The sequence below is a fragment of the Notothenia coriiceps genome, unplaced genomic scaffold, assembly GCF_000735185.1.
Source record: "Notothenia coriiceps isolate Sejong01 unplaced genomic scaffold, NC01 NC01_scaffold00035366, whole genome shotgun sequence".
Lineage (NCBI taxonomy): Eukaryota > Metazoa > Chordata > Actinopteri > Perciformes > Nototheniidae > Notothenia > Notothenia coriiceps.
Genome location: NW_011368067.1, coordinates 1 through 2,358, shown reverse-complemented (window position 1 = coordinate 2,358; position 2,358 = coordinate 1). Strand labels below are relative to the sequence as shown.

The window sequence follows — 2,358 nt, the reverse complement described above, 5'->3', positions numbered from 1 at the left end:
CTGTCCTCTCAGTACTCACCTGTCCTCCTGTCTTGTCTCTCAGAGTCCTGGAGGAGGCGTCGGCCAGTCAGGCGAGCAATAAGAAAGACACCCGAATCGACCTATCAGGGAAGAACAAGAGCTACGACATCCGCATCGTGAACTTTGATGTTTCCTTCGGAGAAAGGTGAGTCTATAGCAGCAGAACTAGCAGCTGGTCCCAGGTCAGTCTGAACCAGCCCTCACTGTAAGAGGAGAGTATTCAGTCTATAGCAGCAGAACTAGCAGCTGGTCCCAGGTCAGTCTGAACCAGCCCTCACTGTAAGAGGAGAGTCTTCAGTCTATAGCAGCAGAACTAGCAGCTGGTCCCAGGTCAGTCTGAACCAGCCTCACTATAAGAGGAGAGTCTTCAGTCTATAGCAGCAGAACTAGCATCTTGTCAGATAACTAAGATATTTTGGGTACATTTAAATGGTTTCTTCATACAGCTCCAGGTTAGATTCATCAGTGGATGGTTTTCTTACCATGTAGCGTCTCCATGCTTCAGCAACATGTTAATGTATCTTCTGCAGGAGGCGATTGCAGATGCTTGCAGACAGTTACAGACGGTTACTGACGGTTGCAGACAGTTACTGACGGTTGCAGACGGTGGGTGACGGTTGCAGACGGTGGGTGACGGTTGCAGACGGTTGCAGACGGTGGGCGACGGTTGCAGACGGTGGGTGACGGTTGCAGACGGTTGCAGACGGTGGCAGACGGTTGCAGACGGTGGCAGGCGGTTGCAGACGGTTGCAGGCCGTTACAGACGGTTGCAGACCGCTACTGGCGGTTGCAGGCGGTGGAGTCCGGTGCTGCATGATGCAGGATGGCGCTGCTGCTGCCCCCTGTCGGTTCAGAGATCTTCAGACGCTTCCAGCCCGACTCGCTGGAGAAAATCCAACGACGACATGAAGCCAAGGAGGAGGAACAGCAAAGGAGGAAGGAGAAGAACATAGAGGTGCAGGGAGCTTTATATACAGATTCATTATAATAAAGTTATATATATTTACGATTTCAATCTGTTTTTAGTTTTTTTAAACCTCGCATTGAGTGCAGCTTTTGGTAAATATGGCCGGGGTTATTTTGGTAAATGTTTTTATGTATTCTCCCTTGGGCTTGAGAGAAATATCTGTGTGGTGACAGATTTAATTTCTAAAAGAGAGGAGTGAATGATGATGATGACGAGGTGCTTAATCTCTCTGATTGACAGGTAGCAGAGGAGGATCTTCCTAAACCAGCCAGTGACCTGGAGGCTGGGAAGCCCCTCCCTTTCATCTATGGGGACCCGCCCCCTGAGTTCCTCAACACACCATTGGAGGAGCTGGATCCCTTCTACCAATCAGAACAGGTTTATAAGTCTTTGATGAAGATACTTTGAGGACTCATCAAATCAATAAATCGCTGAATGTTAAAGCTGCATTCACAATCAGGAGATTCTGATTATGTGTGTCTGTCTGTCTGTCTCTCTGTCTATCTGTCGGTTTGTCTGTCTGTCTGTCTCTCTGTCTGTCTGTCTATCTGTCGGTTTGTCTGTCTGTCTGTCTCTCTGTCTGTCTGTCTCTCTCTCTGTCTGTCTGTCTGTCTGTCTGTCTGTCTGATGTCTCTCTCTCTGTCTGTCTGTCTGTCTGTCTGTCTGTCTGTCCGTCTGTTTGCAGACGTTCATCGTGCTGGGTAAGGGTAACACCATCTTCCGGTTTAACGCTGAGCCGGCATGTTATCTGCTGAGTCCATGCAGTCGACTGAGGATCGCCGCCATCAGGATCCTCATCCACTCATATCCTTTGTGATATCACACTGTCTTGCTCCCTGATTGGCCAGCTTTGCTCTGCAGGTTCTTAATGAACCAAGAAAAGCTGATGATGTTTTCATTCCTTAAAACAAACACTCTGTTCAGTTTGTTCATCATGGTGACCATCCTGGCCAACTGCGCCTTCATGACGCTGAGCAATCCTCCGGCCTGGAGCAAGATCGTGGAGTGAGTGAAAATAATTCACATTGATACACACTTTACACAAACTAATTACATGTTGAATACATTAATACACACTATATACATTACATTACATCAAGGGTGTAACTTTGGTTTGAGAAGTGGGGGGGACACAAAACAGGGGGTCCTCCGCTATGAAACATGTTCTCAATTGAATTCCATTTCCTGCCTTTCTAAAAATATATATTAGGGACTATAGTGTCAACAAATCCAAGAAAAGTGTGTAGTGTATATAATGAGTGTGTACACTTATTGTATCCTGTCCATGTGAACCTGTTTTATTGTGATGACCTCACATCCTCTAGGGGGTCCGGGGCATGCATCAATCTGGTGCACTTTGAGGGCAACAT

At 47.3% G+C, this 2,358-nt stretch overlaps 1 protein-coding gene across 1 annotated transcript; it reads left to right on the top strand.

Moving 5' to 3' along the window:
* Positions 1 to 553: 553 nt before the first annotated feature.
* On the top strand, positions 554 to 2,021 carry LOC104962801 (sodium channel protein type 4 subunit alpha B-like). The gene is made up of 4 exons (XM_010791300.1): positions 554 to 976; positions 1,229 to 1,366; positions 1,674 to 1,792; positions 1,904 to 2,021. The coding sequence occupies exons 1-4, from the start codon at positions 845 to 847 to the stop codon at positions 1,995 to 1,997; spliced, it is 483 nt and encodes a 160-aa protein (XP_010789602.1). The 5' UTR covers positions 554 to 844; the 3' UTR covers positions 1,998 to 2,021.
* The last annotated feature ends 337 nt before the right edge of the window (positions 2,022 to 2,358 follow it).